The sequence below is a fragment of the Indicator indicator genome, chromosome 27, assembly GCF_027791375.1.
Source record: "Indicator indicator isolate 239-I01 chromosome 27, UM_Iind_1.1, whole genome shotgun sequence".
Classification (NCBI taxonomy): Eukaryota; Metazoa; Chordata; class Aves; order Piciformes; family Indicatoridae; genus Indicator; species Indicator indicator.
This window is the reverse complement of record NC_072036.1, coordinates 1,285,417-1,301,163: the sequence shown is the minus strand read 5'-3', so window position 1 is coordinate 1,301,163 and position 15,747 is coordinate 1,285,417. Positions and strand designations below refer to the sequence as shown.

At 47.7% G+C, this 15,747-nt stretch overlaps 1 protein-coding gene across 1 annotated transcript in view; it reads right to left on the bottom strand.

Annotated features, from left to right (window-relative positions):
- Positions 1–15,747, bottom strand: part of LAMA2 (laminin subunit alpha 2) — a 500,110-nt gene that overhangs the window by 241,079 nt on the left and 243,284 nt on the right. Inside the window, exon 13 of the mRNA XM_054393014.1 lies at positions 515–616. Within this exon, the coding sequence (XP_054248989.1) occupies positions 515–616 (102 nt within the window). The remainder of the gene's footprint in view (positions 1–514; positions 617–15,747) is intronic.

Below are 15,747 nucleotides of genomic sequence, written 5' to 3'. Positions count from 1 at the left end.
CCTGCCAGCAGCAGGGAGGTTGGAATAGATGATCTTGAAGGTGCCTTCCAACCTGAGCCATTCTATGATTCTCTGGTTCCATACCCCTGAAAGGGGCTTGTCTGCTAGCTTTGAAAGTCAGCAGAAGAAAGTTTGAGTTATTCAGCTAAAACCTGGGGACCAGGCACAGGCAAAAGCAAATTTGCCAAGCTGCACAGGAACTGCTCTGATGAAAGAATGCAAAAGTGTTACCTCAGACAGGCAAACGAACAATTATTTTATTTCTTCATTCCTCCACAGGAACAGGAAGAAAATAGTGTTTGAAGCCACTGAAATCTTGCCAGAGGCTCCTTGAGCTACTGAAGATTTTATTTCCCAAAGTGTGTCCATTCTCTGCTGCTGTGAATTAGCTGAAGGTACATGCACCCTGCTATTTTGTATCCTCAGCCAGCAGCCTTCCTACTGAACATCTGAAGTGGGCAATTTTCTTTTTTTTTTTTTTCCTTCTCTGTGGCCAAAAATACAATCACTTTACCTCTATGATAACATCAGTCTGAACTATCAATTGAACTGTCTCTTCTTCCTCTGTGAAGTCATAGGAGACTGTAAATTTCAGATGTCCTCCAGCAGCTGCTACCTGGGGAGAAAAAAAAAGAGAGAGAGAAAAAAAAGTGGAATTCAGTGAAACAAAACAGACCATTTGGGGGCACTTTCCTCCAGCTTCAGTATTTCCCAGTCATAGCTTTCCAGTGTTGCAGAACTATATGAAGGTAGCTCTGGGAACCATTCTTCTTCTTCAACCCTCAAATGATGGTCCACAGAGCTATCCTTCTACCTCTGTCAAAGGCTGCAAATATCTCAAACACATGGATCATAAAGTAGTCAGAAAAAGATTTGAAAGCCCTGAAAATGTCCACTTGACACTAGGCTTTCTGTATATTTCAGCTGTATGGTGCTCATTCAGGCTGACCCTCAACACCATCAGCCTTAGCAACCTTTAGAGTCACAGAATCATTAAAATTAGAGAAGCCCTCTAGCATCATCAAGTCCCAACCTTCTACCCAACACCTCCATGACCACTAGACCATGTCCCAAAGTGACATGTCTACCTGCTTTTTTAACACCTCAAGTGATGGGGACTCCACCATCTCCCTGGGCAGCCTGTTCCAATCCCTGTCCACCCTTGCAGCAAAGACATTTTTCATAATTTCCAACCCAAATCTACCCTGGCACACTTTCAGGCTACTTCCACTTGTCCTGTCATTACTTAGAATCACAGAATGGTCTGGGTTGGAAGGGACCTCCAATGTCACCCAGTCCAACCCCCTCTGCAGTCAGCAGGGACATCCACCACTAGATCAGGTTGCTCAGAGCCCTGTTGAGCCTCACCTTGAATATCTCCAGGGATGGGGCCTTGAGGAAAGAGGCCAACACCAGCCTCAGTCAACCACCTCTCAGGGAGCTGTAGAGAGCAATGAGGTCTCCCCTCAGCCTCTTCTCCACACTAAATACCCCCAGTTCCCTCAGCTGCTCCTCACCAGCCCTGTTCTCCAGATCTTTCACCAGCTTTCAACTTGCTCTTGTTCAGTGTCCTACAGCTGGTGACAGCACAGCTCTCCAGTCTACCCAGAGCTCTCTGTAAGCCTCTTTATCCTCCTCCTAGTTTAGTAGGCAAACATCAGCATCAGGTGTTTGTCTATATAGTTTCCAGACCTATTAAGATCAATGAAACAACATTCAACCTTGACTATAATAAACAGCCCTCTTGCAGCATTTTTGTTTTGCCTGTGGTCAAGGCTAAAGACTGTAAGAGGAACACACTTTTTGTGAGAATTTATCTTTCAATTTCAGCCTAACTGCAAGGATTCAATGAAATTAAAATAACAGGAAAACAAAAAGACTGTGTGGGTTCAGGCAACCTAGAAAAAAAAATAAGTACCAAGACAGGTTTTACTTTATCCCAACTACATAACCTTTACCTTAGAGAATGAAAATCCAATGCGGGGAATTGAGAGGTCATACAGGGAAAAGATGTGAAAAGAAAGTTTCTGATTGAAAGTAAATGCAGAGAGAAAAGCAGAAGATGATGCAAACTTTGACTAAAACTCTATTAGAAAGGAGCAGACAAACAGATCACAGATCACAAGATGTTAGGGGCTGGAAGGGACCTCTGGAGAGCTTTGAGTCCAACCTCCCCTGCCAGAGCAGGACCAGAGAATCCAGCACAGGGCACACAGGAACACATCCAGACAGGTCTGGAAAGGCTTCAGAGAAGGAGACTCCACAACCTCTCTGGGCAGCCTGCTCCAGTGGTCTGGGATACTCATAGTGAAGAAGTTCCTCCTCATGTAGTTTGTATCCACTGCCCCTTGTCCTACCACAGGGTGCAAGTGAGCAGAGCCTGTCCCCTCCCTCCTGACCCCCTGTGGCAGTTTGGGCTGGGTGCCCCCTGCCACTGCTGCATGAGATACACCTCTGGTGTCCCAGGTGCCCGCCCAATAGGGGTGGACACGGGAAACAGCGTATTTCTACCCATAAATCCTGCGCCCTATAAGGCCATCTGCAGAGTCATTCTCTTCCTCTTTCTTCCCTCTCTGCTCCCATGGGAGATGTCCTCTCTTATCCGGTAATGCCAGGGGGGTATCTCAGGCCTCTTAGGCCTGACTAGGCCTAATGCCAGGAGGAGAATGGAGGGGGGGCAGTCTCAGACCTGGCCAGCCTGAGACTTGCCTAGCAGTGGGAGGGGGAAGAAAGAGCCCTGAGGGATTGGGTAGACCCTCAGGTGGGAGAAGGGAAGGATTGGGAAACCTCTGGGTACTATGTAAGGGACTCTGTATGCTTTAGGATGTTCTTTGCCACTATGCTGTGTAGTTTTTCTGTAGTTTCACAGTTGCTTTTCCATTTAAACTTTCCATCACTCTCCAATCCATTTGCGTGTGTCATTCTTTTGTCCCTTTCGGGGCAAGAGATGTTCTGGCTGGCCTCAAACCAGCACACCCCCAGCCCTCGGATACTTATAAACATTGGTTAAATCCCCTCTCAGTCTTCTCTTCTCCAGACTAGAAAGCCCCAGGGCTCTAACAGTTTAGAGAAGGCAACCAGAATGAATCAAGGACTTTTAGAATCTACCAACCATGAACCCCTAGAGGAAAGGGGGGAGTCTGACCAGTCCAGAAAAGAGAGGCCCAAGAGGGACCAAAATGTAAAAGCCTGGGAAAATGACTTGGCCATTTCTGTTCTCCTGTGGCAGCTGCAAGGAATGCATGAAGAAGATTCAGCTTTCTGACTGTCAGGACAGGCCAAACAGTCTCAAGCTACTTTAGGCTTGATCTTAGAAAGAAGTTCTTCCCAGAAGGAGAAATTGGCCATTGGGATGTGCTGCCCAGGGAGGTGGTGGGGTCGTTGTCCCTGGAGGTGTTTAAGAAAAGCCTGGATGAGGTACTTAGTGCCATGGTCTAGTTGATTAAATAGATTTGGGTGATAGGTTGGACTTGGAAGTCTCTTCCAACCCGACTGATTCAGTGATTCTGTGAAAAAGCCATAGAATTCATGGAATCATAGAATGCATCAAGCTGGAAGGGACCCTCAAAGGTCACCTTGTCTAACCACCTCCCTGCAGTCAGCAGGGACATTTCCAACTAGAGCAGGTTGCTCAGGGCCCTATTGAGTTTGACCTTGAATGCCTCCAGGGATGGATCCTCAACCACCTGTCTGGGCAACCTGTTCCAGAATTTCACCACCCTCATTGTGCAGAACTTCCTCCTGATGTCCAACCTAAACCTCCCCTGCTCCAGTTTCAAACCATTGTCACTCGTCCTATCCCCCCAGGCCCTTCTGAACAGTCCCTCCCCAGCCTGCCTGCTTGTCCCCTTCAGATATTGAAATGCAGCTCCAAGGTCTCCCCAAAGCCTTCTCTTCTCCAGGCTGAACAGCCCCAACTCTCTCACCCTTTCTTTCTAGATTCTACAAGCTCTCTGGGCAGCCTGTTCCTGTACTCTTAAGTCTCATGGTGATAAAGGATACAACCAGAGAGCAAACCAAACTGTTTCCAACATCCTGGTAGCTGCATTGTGGGTCAGCCAAAGCTAAAGAAATGACCATGCTCAACGGGAAGAAAGCTGGAGGGTAGGAGGAAGGTTGTAAAACATGCTTTGATGTTATGCCTGTCACACTAAAATCACTTTTAGATCGAGTGATAGTAAACCAGAAATATTTACAATGCTGACAACAAAGAGCATTGCTCCAAATCTCTGCAAAGCCAGAGATGTGGAATGCTTCTCTTTATATGGAAATCAAATTCTAGAAGGCTTTGTCTTCCTTCACTTAGGCAGCCTGCTGTCAACACTCTTCTGAGGCAAGCTGTCAGGATCTCTGCTGCTGAAGTCATTGGAGAGTAGCCCTTCCTTCTACAGCTTCCACAACCTGTTGTATACTTGAATCACCTGGTGATTCACACTTTCCCTCTCCAATGCCTCTTCTAACTCTGCCACGAACGTCTTAGCACCTACTCCACTACACCAGGAGCTGCCTCTTTTCTTCTGAACAACATCTGCTCAATGTAACTTCAGCAGAGCAGGTGCTACCTCCCGGATACAAGAGGAGGAGGGGGCTGAGGAGAGACCTCACTGCTCTCTACTGCTCCCTGAGAAGAGGTTGGTGTGAGGAGGGGGCTGGTCTCTTCTCCTCAGTAACAAGTGGCAAGACAAGCAGAAATGGTCCCAGGATGCACCAGGTTGGAAATTAGAAGAAACTTCTTCCCAAAGATGGCCCAGGATGCTCAGAGGGGTGCTTGAATCCCCAGCCTGCAGATGTTTCAAAGAGGCAGAGATGTGGTGCTGCTTAGCAGCAGCCTTGGTAGAGTTAGGGAATGGTTGGACTGGATGAGCTTAAAGGTCTTTTTTGAAACAAAACCATTCTGTGATTCCAAGGTCTTTACAAAACAGTACTGTTTGGAAAAATGATGCTATTTAATTGGCTTTTGCTGACCCAGTCTTCATGCTGAGACTGGGAAAGAATTCCAACAGAACCATCCCTGAGAAAATATCAAACTTTTCTTCATTTCATAATAGCTCTCACCACAGACTGCATCTTCTAGTTCTACTCAAGATCCAATTAGATATTAAATAGTCTCCTCTTTTAGACAGACTTGAATTTAGATAGGATATAAAAGCTCTTCTGTGGCATTAGAGTAATATTGCAGAGAAAGCAGGGTAATCATGTTCCATTTGAATGGCAGCATAGCTCTGGCTGGCTCTACAAAAACTGCCAGTTTTCGGTTTTCTTCATAAGGAAGTTAATTCCCCCCCCCCCCCCTTGAAAGAATGAGCTCTTTCTTCCAACTCTCTACCACCTTCTCTCTCCTGGCTAGCTAAGAATCCTGCAGTTTCCCTGCTTATGTACACTCAAAATTCTTCTCTATAAATTGCATAAATTGATGCTGAATTCTACTTAAACTCACTTATTCCAAATACTGCCTGCAGAGAAGTTCACAGAAGGAGGAAATAAGGATATGTAAGGAAACCTGACTAAGAGACTGCTTGCTTCAGTTGCTCTCTCTGAGTGTTTTTCCACAACACCGAACCACTCAAAAGGGGAAATGAGCATTTCAAAGCATCCACTGTCATCTCCAGTTTCTTGAAATAGACCCCTCTGACAAACAAAACTTTCAAATCATTCATTTCTGGAATCTTCTCACAGAATGACTGAATTGTTTTGATTGGAAAAGATCTCCAAGTCCAAGCAGCAACCCAACACCACCATGGCCACTAAACCATGTCCCCAAGAGCCATGGTCACAGGTTACCTGAACACCTTCAGAGAGGGGGATTATACTTTCTCCCTGGGCAGCCTGTTCCAATCCCTGACCACTTTTAGAATCATAGAATCAGTCAGGGTTGGAAGGGACCACAAGGATCATCCAGTTCCAACCCCCCTGCCATGGGCAGGGACACCTCACACTACAGCAGGCTGGCCAGAGCCTCATCCAGCCTGGCTGCAAACACCTCCAGGGATGGGGCCTCAACCACCTCCCTGGACAACCCATTCCAGGCTCTCACCACTCTCATGGGGAAGAACTTCTTCCTCATGTCCAGCCTGAATCTCCCCACTTCCAGCTTTGTTCCATTCTCCCCAGTCCTGTCACTCCCTGATATCCTAAAAAGTCCCTCCCCAGCTTTCTTGGAGCCCCCTTCAGATACTGGAAGGCCACAAGAAGGTCACCTTGGAGCCTTCTCCTCTCCAGACTCCAATTGTCTCAGTCTCTCCTCACAGGAGAGATGCTCCAGCCCTCTTGCACCAAAGAAATGTTTCATAATCTCCAACCTAATCCTCCCCTGGCACAATTTCAGGCTGTGGTAGTTTCAGGCTATGCCTTCAAAATTTTTCACAGATCTTGAACAGAAAATGGTAAAATGTAAAAAAATCACTATTGGGTGTAAAAAGGAAAAGAATGATAGTTCTAAACAATCCCATGGGAGAAAGAAGGGACTTAAACCAGAGCCCTGGAACAGGCTGCCCAGGGGGGTTGTGGAGTCTCCTTCTCTGGAGACTTTCAAACCCCACCTGGATGCATTCCTGTGCAGACTAACCTAAGTGATGCTTCTCTGGCAGGGGGGTTGGATCTGATGATCTCTTGAGGTCCCTTCCAACCTCTGATATACTGTGAGACTGTGATAAACTAGTTGTACCAAAACAATCTCTCTCTCTTCTGCTTCTTTGCTCTGGGAGAGACTTTGCTTGCCTCTGCTTGACCTTGGCTGCATTGTTTTGGCTAAGTCTAATATCTCTGCTTCTGTCTCTTGTCCCTTTTGTGTACAGGGGTTAGGGAGGGAGGCAGGGAAGGGAGAAGCTATTAGCTTCCCCTAGTCTTTGCCCAGGGGGGGTCCTTGTTCTATTCATTAACTGTAAATCCCTGTAAAAACTGTAAATCTTGTCTATTTTGTACCTATTCCTTGCATTCCATTGTAGATTGTAGCCTGGCTTGTAAATACAGCTTCATTTGCTTCCAGCTGAGCTGCTCTGGTAAAGGTAATGTTGGGGGGGAATTGTCAACCCACCACAATACACATGCCATTTCCTCTCATTCAGTCACCTGATCCTAGGGAGAAGAGACCAACCCCCACCTCCCTATGTACCAAACCTGCACCAGAGGACTGAAAGAGGATCCTATCAATGCATATAAAGGGTGGAGGTCATGAGAATGGGGCTGGGCTCTTCTTAGTAGTGCCCAGTGACAGGACAAGGGGCAATGGGCACAAACTGCTGATACAAGGGAGAAGAGACCAACCCCCACCTGGCTCCAACCTCCTTTCAGGGAGCTGTAGAGAGCAATGAGGTCTTCCCTCAGCCTCCTCTTCTCCACACTAAACACCCCTAGCTCCCTCAGTTGCTCCTCACCAGCCCTGTTCTCCAGATACTTTCCTAGCTTGGTTGCCCTTCTATGATCCAGCCTCTTTAATGCTCAGTTTTGATTCTGCTAATCCTATGTAAAGGCAGAGTTAAGTCAAAGGTAAAGGAGTTTCATTCAATGCAGGCACTCAGCTGATCCCAGAATGTTCTCCAATGTGTAAGCCCCATGCTAAGAAACCAACAGGCAAGACATAAAGCATAGCAGTGAGAAAACATTGAATTGCTCTACCTCAAATGACCTTCATGGAATCATAGAATCAGTCAGGGTTGGAAGGGACCACAAGGATCATCCAGTTCCAGCCCCCCTGCCATGGGCAGGGACACCTGACACTACAGCAGGCTGGCCAGAGCCTCATCCAGGCTGGCCTTAAACACCTCCAGGGATGGGGCCTCAACCACCTCCCTGGACAACCCATTCCAGGCTCTCACCACTCTCATGGGGAAGAACTTCTTCCTCATGTCCAGCCTGAATCTCCCCACTTCCAGCTTTATTCCATTCCCCTTAGTCCTATCACTACACCTTTATGGAGAGCTTTAAAAAATTCCTTACAAACCCATTGAGTAAAACCTTCTTCCTTCATAGCCTGGGTAACAAAACACCACATTCACAAGAAATCTGAATATTGAAAAGTTTCCCAGCAACGGAAAGAGTCATCAGACATGTGGCTTTCCCCCCACTCAGTGAAACTTTTCTCATTAAGAAACAAATAAAATCTGTCCACAGAGCAAGCACAACTGGTAGGCAAACAACCAAAACTCTGGCAGATCACAGGATCACAGGATGTTAGGGGCTGGAAGGGACCTCTGGAGATCTTGGAGTCCAGCCGCCCTGCCAGAGCAGGACCATAGAATCCAGCACAGGTCACACAGGAACACATCCAGATGGGTCTTGAAAGTCTCCGGAGAAGGAGACTCTACAACCTCTCTGGGCAGCCTGCTCCAGGGTTCTGTGACCCTGACAGTGAAGAAGGTCTTCTTCATGTTGAGGAAGATAAGATCCCCTCTCAGAGTGCTGTTCTCCAGGCTCAACAGCCCCAGGTCTCTCAGATTTCCCTCATAAGGTAGATGTTCCAATCCCATCAGCATCTAAGTGGTTCTCCATTGGACTCTCTCCTGTAGTTTCCTGTCCTTATTGAACTGGGGAGCCCAGAACTGAACAGAGAGCTCCAGTTGTCGCCTCACCAGGGCAGAGCAGAGGGGGAGGAAAACCTCAAGGGAGAGTCTCTTGATCTGTCATTTCCTCTCCCTGCAGAAGACAAACAGGACTGTCTGGCCAACCATTCCTGAAGTCTAAAATACACTTTGCCAAAGACAAAGCTTTCCAAAGTTCAGAAGATGATTCCTTTGTCATAGCCACATAATGAGAGTCACCAGAGCACATAACCCTAGTCTGGTTACCAAGGCTCTGTTCTTCCTGCTTGGCTTCCTCTGTGATCAAAGCCTGTCTGTGGCTGTGCCTTCCCAACCACCACTGCCCAAGCTGCTGTTACTAGACCAAGGATTCAAGAACACCAAGTTGGGTGCCTATTCTTCCAGCAGCGATGTGGTAATGATATTTCCTGCACAGCTCCTGCCCATGCCTATTACTGCAGTGCCAAGTAAATCTCAGTCTGTACCATGTCAGGCACTTGTCACTGAGGCTTATTTTAAAAAATCTCACCTCATATGTCACCACAATTCCAGACATTTTTCCCTGGCTGACAGTTACAAACTGCAGAGCAGGAAAAACACAGTGAGCACAACGTCCCCAGCTGCTGACCAGCTTTGGCAACAGCTGCTCTCATCTCTACAAGCACCAATTTAGCAGGGCCAGAGTGGCTGAAGGGTGGAGGTCTGGATGAAAGCAGCTCTTTTTCTTTAGCTGTGAAGATCTTTCAGAAGTGATATTGAAATCAAACTACACTATTTGACCATCAGCTCTAACAGATGTTTCTAAACAATGTTTTCCAGCAGGAGCAGGGAGGGGATTGTCCCCTGGGACTTGGCTCTGGTGAGGCTGCACCTTGAGTCTTGTGTCCAGTTTTGGGCACCTCAATACAAGAGAGATCTGGAGGTGCTGGAGCCCAGTGCAGAGGAGGGCAAGGAAGCTGGGAAGGGCCTGGAGAATAAATCTGATGAGGAGAGACTGAAGCAGCTGGGGCTGTTTGCTTTGGAAGAGAGGAGGCTGAGGGGAGACCTCATTGCTGTCTACAACAGCAACTTTCAGGACATTGTGGAGAGGTTGGTGCTGGTCTCTTCTCACAGGTAATTAGTGATAGAACAAGAGGGAATGGCCTCGAGCTACCACTGGGGAGGTTTAGACTGGACAGTAGGAATTTTTTTTTCCCAACAAGAGTGGTCAGGAACTGGAAAGTGCTGCCCAGGGAGGTGGTGGAGTTACCAACCCTGGATGTGTTTAAAGGTGGTTTGGATATGGTGCTTGGGGCTATGGTTTAGTGGTGACCCTTGTAGAGTAGGGTTAATGGTTGGACTTGGTGATCCTGAGGGGCTTTTCCAAGCTGAATGATTCTGGAACATATTGAACAGTGTTCCCTATGTGCTGAAGATGAGCTGGTGGCAAAGACCTGCCTGGCTGAACAGGGGCTCTGGCTGCAGCTCATGGAATGAACAGGGCCTCTGGAAGAAGGGGCAGGCCACACATGATGACCACAAAGATGTTGGGAGGCTGTGCAGGGAGAAAATTAGAAAATCTAAAGCCCAGCTAGAAACTAATCTGACTGCTGTAATATACAACAAGAAATATCTCCCTGGAGATATTCAAGGTGAGGCTCAACGAGGCCCTGAGCAACCTGATCTAGTGGAGGATGTCCCTGCTGACTGCTGGGAGGTTGGACTGGATGAGCTTTGGAGGTCCATTCCAACCCACACCATTCTATGATTCTAAATCTTTCTGTAGACACATCAGCAGCAAAAGAAGGACCAGGAAGAGCCTCCATCCTCTGCTAGATGCAGGAGGGAACATGATGACAAAGGGTGAGGAAAAGGCTTACTGCCCTCTTTGCCTTTGTCTTTAGTAACAGGACCAGTTGTGTTCTGGGAATCCAGCCCCTTGAGCTAGTAGACAGAGACCAGGAGCAGAATGATCCCCCACCCCCTCCCCCAATCCAGGAAGAGATGGCTGGTGCCCTGCTGCCCCACACAGATGCACAAAAGTCTATGGAAATGGATAGGATCCACCCACAAGCTCCAAAACAGTTGGTGGAGGTGTTCACCAAGACACTTTCCACCATTTACCAGCAGTCCTGGCTGACCAGAGAGGTCCCAGCAGACTGGAAATTAGCCAGTGTGACACCCATCTACAAGAAGGGCTGGAAAGAGGATCTGGGTAGCTACAGACCTGTCAGTTTGAGTTTGGTGCCAGGGAAGCTGATGGAGCAGATCATCTTGAGTGCCATCATGCAGTACATGCAGGGCAACCAGGTGCCCAGGTCCAGTCAGTATGGGGATATGAAAGGCAGGTCCTGCTTGATGCACCTGATCTACAACAAGGACCTACCTAGGGGATGAGGGAAAGGCTGTGGATGTTTAGCTGGACTTCAGTAAAGCCTTTGACACTGTGTCCCACAGCACCCTCCTGGAGAAGCTGCCAGCTCATGGCTTGGATGGGTTGAGGCATCTATGGGTTAAGAGGTTGATGGCCAGGCCCAGAGAGTGGTAAGGAATGGAGTGAAACCCAGTTGGTGGCTGGTCACAAGTGCTGGGACGAGTTCTCTTTAACAGCTTTATGAATGATCTGGAGGAGGGGACCCTTAGTAAGTCTGCAGATGACACCAAGCCAGCTAAGCAGACATCAATAAATACTTTCCTGTAATATTGGAATGAAATACCAACTAGAACAGTGTCATTAAGACACCAGAACCCACCCCTAGCCTCCCATCTCTGGCTGTACTCCTTCATGAGTGTTTTAGCAAGAAGAATTTGCAGGATTTTCCCAAACTCAACAAGTTCCTATTTCTATGGCAACAACATCCCAGCATGCAAGGATTATTAACCACAAAAAATGCAGGACTAAAACAAGAGCAACTGCTCACCCCCAAATTAAAAGCTGCACTTAGTAAAAACATTCCCCTCAGCCTTGCTATTGCATTTGGGGGTAATCAATACTTGTATCCAGTATTGGTGAGGACACACCACTGTGGAAAATCCATGAATACTTTCTAAAGTGTTGGCTTGCTACTGGGAAAGCTTAAACAGTGTGAGTAGCAGTCAGAAATTATTCAATGAGGCTCTGGAATAGGCTGCCCAGAGAGGTTGTGGAAGCCTCCTTCCTGGAGGTGTTCAAGGCCAAGTTGGATGAGAAAGTTGAGAGCTGTCCCTGCCCATGGCAGGGAGGTTGGAGTAGATGATCTCTGAGGTCCTTTCCAGCCTAAGCCATTCTACAATGATATGGGTTCTGTTTCTCAGCACAGTTCACCAAGTTAGACTGTAAGATCTTAGACTCCCTTTTGTTTCCACCTTTGTAAAGCATCAAGCAAAAGGGCTCAGGAATATTACTTCTAAAATGTGGCAGAACAGAAAATGAAAACAACTTCTAGCCAGCCAAACTTGATTTTCCTACCTCCTTCCACTCTCCCCCTCTACTCTGCCCAGTTCTGGGCTCGCCAGGTCAGGAGGGACAGGCATCTGCTGGAGAGAGTCCAAGGGAGGGCTCCAAGGATGCTGAAGGGACTGCAGCACTGCCTGGGGAGGAGAGGCTGAGAGCCCTGGGGGTGTTCAGTCTGGGGAGGAGAAGACTGAGAGGGATCTGATCAATGTCTATCAATAGCTGAGGGCTGGGGGTCAAGAGGGAGGGGACAGGCTCTGCTCAGCTGCACCCTGGGATAGGACAAGGGGCAATGGATGGAGACTCCAGCACAGGAGGTTCCACCACAAAAAGAATTCTTGTTTAGTATTTTACTGTATATCCTGGAGACCTCTAAGGATCACAAATGCAAATGGAAGCAGCAAAAATAACCAAAACAAACAAAAAGTAAACAAAATAAACAAAGAGAGCAGCTCTGTACCACCATGTCTCTAGGCACTACAATCCACTGACACTAATCATCCTAATACAGCTTCTTCTTCCTAGGAACAGGTGACAGAAGGAGAGGAAATGGCCTGAAATTGTGCCAGGGGAGGGTTAGGTTGGAGATAAGGAAAAATTTCTTTGCTGCAGGAGTGGTCAGGGATTGGAACAGGCTGCCCAGGGAGGTGGTGGAGTTCCCATCCCTGGAGGTGTTCAAGAAATGTGTGGCCATGGCACTCTGGGGCATGCTTTAGTGGTTATAGAACCATAGAATTGTCAGGGTTGGAAGGGACCACAAGGATCAGCCAGTTCCAACCCCCCTGCCATGGCCAGGGACACCTCACACTACAGCAGGTTGCTCACAGCCACATCCAGCCTGGCCTTAAAAACTTCCAAGGATGAGGTTTCCACCACCTCCCTGGGCAACCTGTTCCAGTGACTCACCACCCTCATGGGGAAGAACTTCTTCCTAACATCCATCCTGGTGGTGTTGGGTTAATGGTTGGATTGGATGATCCTAGAAGGCTTTTCCCACCCAAACAATTCTATGATTCCATGAATCCATTTTTCAGGACAGGTTAACACAAAGCAGTAAACTGGAACTGTGATTTTTTTTTTTTTTTCAGTCAGCATAAACCATGGGTGGAATGACCTTGCCTCTGGAGCCAATTCTTTCTCATAATTAAATTCATGGCTTGTTAGTTTTGCAGCCTTTCTTCTACTAACCTTATTCATGACAAGCTAAATATGTTTCCTTTTGGAGATTGAAATGGAGGTTAGTTAGCAGTAACTAAAGCAATGGAAGGATTACACAAACCCAGGATTTGTACTGCAGGAATGAAGATTTTTTTCACAGTGCTACAGAAAGCATTGAATTAATAAACATGCTTTAAGCTAGCATTTGAAAATAAAAACCCATGCAGATAAAATCTGTCATTCCATCCCTTCCAGGAGCCCAGAAAGCAATTCTGCACTTGTTAGCATGATCTTGGTAATCCATGGATGGTTCTGACTTCAGGCAGTGCACTCAGGCACAGGAGCAGTGCATGTGCACAGGCACAGACACACACCCCACGATCACAGACATGCCACAGAACCACAGAATGGCCTGGGTTGGAAGGGACTTTCAAGATCAGCCAGTTCCAACCCCCCCTGCCATGGGCAGGGACACCTCACACTAACCCAGGCTGCTCAAGGTCTCTCAGAAATCTCTCAGAAAATATCCCAGTTGATGCCAGTAAAGATTCTCATCTACTAATTTTTGTAATAGGAAGGCACTCCCTGCTCTAGTGTCAAGACAAAGACACTGAAAGTCCTCTGATCATTCAGAGGCCTGGCAGCCCTACCCTGTGAGGACAGGCTGAGAGAACTGGGTTTGCTCAGCCTTGACAAGAGAAGGTTCCCTTCCTTCCTCCCTCTCTCCTTCCCTCCCTTCTTCCTTCATTTTTCCCCTTCCTTCTCTCCTTCCCTCCCTCCTCCCCTCCTTCCTTCCCTTCTTCCCTCCCTCCTTCCCACCTTCCTTCCCTCCTTCCCTCTCTCCTTCCCTCCTTCTCTTCTTCCTTCCATTCTTTCTTCCCTCCCTCCTTCCCTCCTTCCTTCCCTCCTTTCCTCCCTCCTTCCTTCCCTTCTTCCTTCCAGTTTTCCTTCCTTTCCTCCTTCCTGCCTCCCTTCCTCCCACCCTCACTTCTTTCTCTCCTTCCCTCCCTCCTTCTCTTGCTCCTTCCCTCTTTCCTCACCTCCTTCCCTCCTTCCTCTTTCCTCCCTCTCTCCCTCCCTCCCTCCCTTCTGTCCTTCCCCCCTTCCTTCCCTCCTTCCTCTATATTTTCTGCCTAGGTCTGATGAAAGCCAGGTTGCTAGATCCTAACAAAACAAATTTTGGCTAACAATGTGAATTTTCTGCTTCCACTTCAAACTGTTTAGTATTAGCAAGGGTTTGTGCTGCCTTAGACTTAATGGAAATGGTCTAGTCTGAAGCAATGATTAACTTTATAGCTGGGAGATAAAATGTGGATAAAAAAGCTATTATGTCACAATAGCATTAGGAGAAAAAAAAAAAAGGATTAAAAATGTAGGGCTTAACTTAGTGGTGTTTAAAATATGTGTGAGAACTGTGACCTACACAAAGTGCCACAAGTTTCCACAGTAAGAACACAGCATCACAGGATCACACAGGTCACAGGATGTTAGGGGTTGGAAGGGACCTCTGGAGATCTTCCAGTCCAACCCCCTGCCAGAGCAGGACCACAGAATCCAGCACAGGTCACACAGGAACACATCCAGACAGGGCTGGCAAGACTCCAGAGAAGGAGACTCCACAACCTCTCTGGGCAGCCTGCTCCAGGGCTCTGGGACCCTCCCAATGAAGAAGTTCCTCCTCATGTTGAGGTGGAACCTCCTGTGCTGGAGTCTCCATCCATTGCCTCTTGTCCTATCCCAGGGTGCAACTGAGCAGAGCCTGTCCCTGTCCCCTCTCTCTTGACCCCCACCCCTCAGCTATTGATAGACATTGATCAGATCCCTCTCAGTCTTCTCCTCCCCAGACTGAACACCCCCAGGGCTCTCAGCCTCTCCTCCCCAGGCAGTGCTGCAGTCCCTTCAGCATCCTTGCAGCCCTCCCTTGGACTCTCTCCAGCAGATGCCCGTCCCTCCTGAACTGGGGAGCCCAGAACTGGATGCAATATTCCAAGTGTGGCCTCAGCAGGGCAGAGTAGAGGGGGAGGAGAACACATCACAAACTCCTTTACAAATGCTAATCTCAATTTAAATGCTGCTCCTCTGTTCAGTTAATCACAACTAATCAAGAGGTGCTGAATTTTGGTTGAGTTTTTCTTTTTCTTTCTCTTGGTATCTATCTACAGGTTGCAAATAATTGTTTTGACTCAGGGCTGTGTTCCTGACCCTCTGCACTTTACTTGGTAGTAAGGCAAATTCCACTCCCTGCTGTTGATTTCTTAATTTCTTAAATCTACAGCTGCTTGAAGTGTAGAATGGATAGAGATTAGATGCAGCACTGTCTGTAGCCCTCCAGTGGCAGGATCTCTGTTATTGATATATGAATTGTACAACTCCCCAAAAGGAGGTGGCAGTGAGGTGGGGGTTGGTCTCTTCTGCCTAGTATCAGGTAATAGAAGGAAAGGAAATGGCCTGAAATTGTGCCAGGAGAGATTCAGGTTGGAGATTAGCAAAAATTCCTTTGCTGCAAGAGTGATCAGGGATTGGAAAAGGCTGCCCAGGGAGGTGGTGGAGTCCCCATCCCTGGAGGTGGTCAAGAATTGTTTGGCCATGGCACTTTGGGTCATGGTTTAATGGTCATGGTGGTGCAGGGTTGAAGGTTGGGCTGGATGATCTTGCAGGTCT